General features: G+C 50.3%; 1 protein-coding gene across 1 annotated transcript in view; it reads left to right on the top strand.

The window, feature by feature from the left end:
- Positions 1-2,125: 2,125 nt before the first annotated feature.
- EMH_0082900 (uncharacterized protein) overlaps positions 2,126-3,078 on the top strand; it is a gene marked incomplete at both ends in the record, with an annotated part of 7,149 nt that continues 6,196 nt past the window's right edge. Inside the window, one exon of the mRNA XM_013494332.1 lies at positions 2,126-2,926. Coding sequence (XP_013349786.1) covers positions 2,126-2,926 — 801 coding nt within the window. The remainder of the gene's footprint in view (positions 2,927-3,078) is intronic.

Below are 3,078 nucleotides of genomic sequence, written 5' to 3'. Positions count from 1 at the left end.
GGGCCTACCCTTGCTCTCCTACCTTGCAGCTCATATTTGTTTGGATGCCCCCCATCCTTAATTGTTTACTGGTGGGCCCCCCATCCTGAATTCTGTATTTGCTTCGGGGCCCCCTATCCTGAATTCTCTATTTGCGGGGGGGTTCACCATATTCTTAATTGTTTTCTGGGGGGGCCCCCTATTCTAATTTGTTTGCTGGGGGGGCCCATCTATATTACGGCCCCAGACGAACACAACACAGCGACAGAAGGAGACACTTGCTGGCTGGAAGAGAGAAGAAGGCAGAGGGGGATGCTAACTGCAGCACCAATAGCAACGGCTGCTGCTGCTGCTGTTGCTGCTGCTGTTGCACGGTCTCGACAGAGTGCTGTCTCAAAGGAGACAGTTGGCCTGCCAGGAGTTTTTAGTTTTGCTGCAGCGATATGAGGGAGACAGAAACATTTCATTTCTCTCAGGCAAAGGTTTTGGGTTTGTTGCAGCTGAGTTCAATATATTGAGGGTTTAGGGGTTAGGGTCAAGTGCTCAGGGTTTAGGGTTAGGGTTTCAGTAGTTTTGGGTTTAGGAATTAGGGTTTACCGCGAGCGCTTGGAGTACAGGGAGACGGCTTCTTGACTCTTCTGCCTTCGCCTTCTTTTTGTCTGTTTTTGTCTCCTTGTTTCTTTCTTTTCCTTATTTGTGTCGTCTTTTTCTTTGTCTGCATCTTGGCTCCGTCTCCTTTCCTCTTCCGTCTTCTTCTGGCGCTAGCCACAACTAGCGACAGCTAGCTAGCACCACCTTCAGCTAGCTACAGCTAACAGCAGTTCACCACAGCTGGCCGCATCTAGCTACAGCTAGCTACAGCTAACTACAGCTCGCTACAGCTAGCTACAACCAGCCCGGGGTAGCTACAGCAAGTCGTGCATCGCTGGGTCTCCGCTGCAACAGGGAGGGCAGCAAGACAAAAGAAGAGACGTCAGTAACAATGTCCATGCATGCATGCATGCTGCATGCATGGACATTGTTACTGAGGTCTCTTGACCCAAACTTTCTGTATACGTGTAAATATTTCTCCCTGGTTTGTTTGTTTTTGCTGGCAGCAAACACCTTGCAGTGTACCTACAGATTTCGCTGTATATAGCTGGGTATGCGCATTTGTACACTTCCATTGTGGATATTATATATGCATATATAACATATATATATATATGTATACAATATATATATATATATATATATATATTATATATATATATATATGTATAATGTCCATAATCATATATACCAGCACATGTATGCTATATATGTATGTCNATATATATATATATATATATATATATATATATATATATATATATATATATATATATATATATATATTCGCGATGATGCGATGATGGAGCGAGTGCCGGAAGTAGAGGGTGGTTGTCGGGGCCGTAGCCAACAGCGGTGCCGTCTAAACCCTAAACACTAAACGAAACAAAATAAAATAAATAAAGTATTTAAGAAAACAACAGACAAGAAAGAAAGGAGAGGCATCTAACGATCCGCAGCTGCAGCAGGCAGAGAGCGAGCAGCAGCAGCAGCAGCAGCTGCTGCTGCTGCTGCTGCTGCAGGAGTATACGTGAATAAAAGGAAATAAATATAAATTAAACAACATGGAGTTCGTATTTATTACTACACGAAACTCAAACAAATACACCGAACAGTTTTCCTACAAAAACTGCGGGCAGCAAACCCTAAACCCTAAACGCTAGACACTAAACCCTAAACCCTAATCTGAAAATCGCTCTCGTTCACGAGCGTGGGAGCGAGAGAGATACAGCTCGACATGCTGCTGCAGGGGGCCCCTGTGGCGGTGTGTCTGCTGCGGCAGCAGCCACAGCTGCCGCTGCCGCTGCTGCCAGAAGCAGCCACAGCTGCTGATGCTGAGGCGTTCGCCTTTGGCCGTTAAGAAGGCCAGCTCTCAAGGGGAGAGCAGCAGCTCTCAAGGGGAAAGCAGCAGCTACACAGCAGCAGCAGCAACACTGGCAGCACGAGCCACAGCCGCAACAGCAGCAACCAGAGCGCTACCAGCAACACTAGCAGCAACGAGGTCAGCGGCAGCTGTAACACCAAGAGGAACTACGTTGGCTTGACAGGTGAGGCGATGCTGGAGCAGCAATTGTCGTCTTCTGCTGCATCAGCAACAGCAACAACAGCTAGTTCAGAGGACCGAGAGCAGCAAGGGCAGCAGCAGCAGGAGCAGCAGCAACAACAGCTGCAGCATCAACAACAGCAGCAACAGGAACAGCAGCAGCAAAAGCAACAAGGACAGCAGGAGCATCTGCGGCAGCAAGATCAGGGGCAGCAACAGCAGCAGGAGCAGCAACAGCAGCAGGACCAGCAACAGCAGCAGGACCAGCAACAGCAGCAACAGCAACAACAAGCGCAGCAAGAACAGCAGCAGGAGGCGCATCAACAGCACAACGAGGAGCAGTATCAACAGAAACAGCAGCAACAACAGCTAGCGGCAGCAGCAGCAGCAGTGGAAGGCTGCTTGACGGTTGGTGCTGCAGGGGAGCAACAGATAAACCCCTGTGAGGGAGGTGGCTCACAAGCAGTCAGCAGCACCGTGTCCTCGCCACAGCAGCAGCAGCAGCAGGAGCAACAGCACCCGCAACCGCAGCAGCAGAAGCAACGACTGCCTCGGCCCAACCTGCTACAGCAGCAGCACCAATACCTCGCCTCACTCGACGCCACGCCGCAGCACGATGCTGCTGCTGCTGCCGCTGCGTCTCTTGTATATTCGTTAGCTAGAAGATTCCGCAGCAGCAACAGCAGCGGCAAAGGCAGCAGCAGCAACAGCAGCAGCGAGTCTCTAACGCTGCAGCACAACTCAACCCATGGTCTTTCCCTGCAGCGCCTGCAGCAGCGACAGCAGCAGCAGCAGATGTATGAGTGCCACCCCGTAAGGCTGCCGTCCGCTTTAGGGCAGCTTCAGCAACAGCAGCAACACCAACAGCAACAGCAAGAACGCAAGGGAGAGCAGCAACGGCAAGAGGAGCAGCAGGGAGATATTACTGCATGCGCTGTTGCGGATTCCTGTGCACTGCTGGGATT

The sequence above is a fragment of the Eimeria mitis genome, genomic scaffold, assembly GCF_000499745.2.
Source record: "Eimeria mitis Houghton genomic scaffold, Emh_scaff111, whole genome shotgun sequence".
Taxonomy (NCBI): domain Eukaryota; phylum Apicomplexa; class Conoidasida; order Eucoccidiorida; family Eimeriidae; genus Eimeria; species Eimeria mitis.
This window is presented reverse-complemented; position numbering and strand designations above follow the sequence as displayed.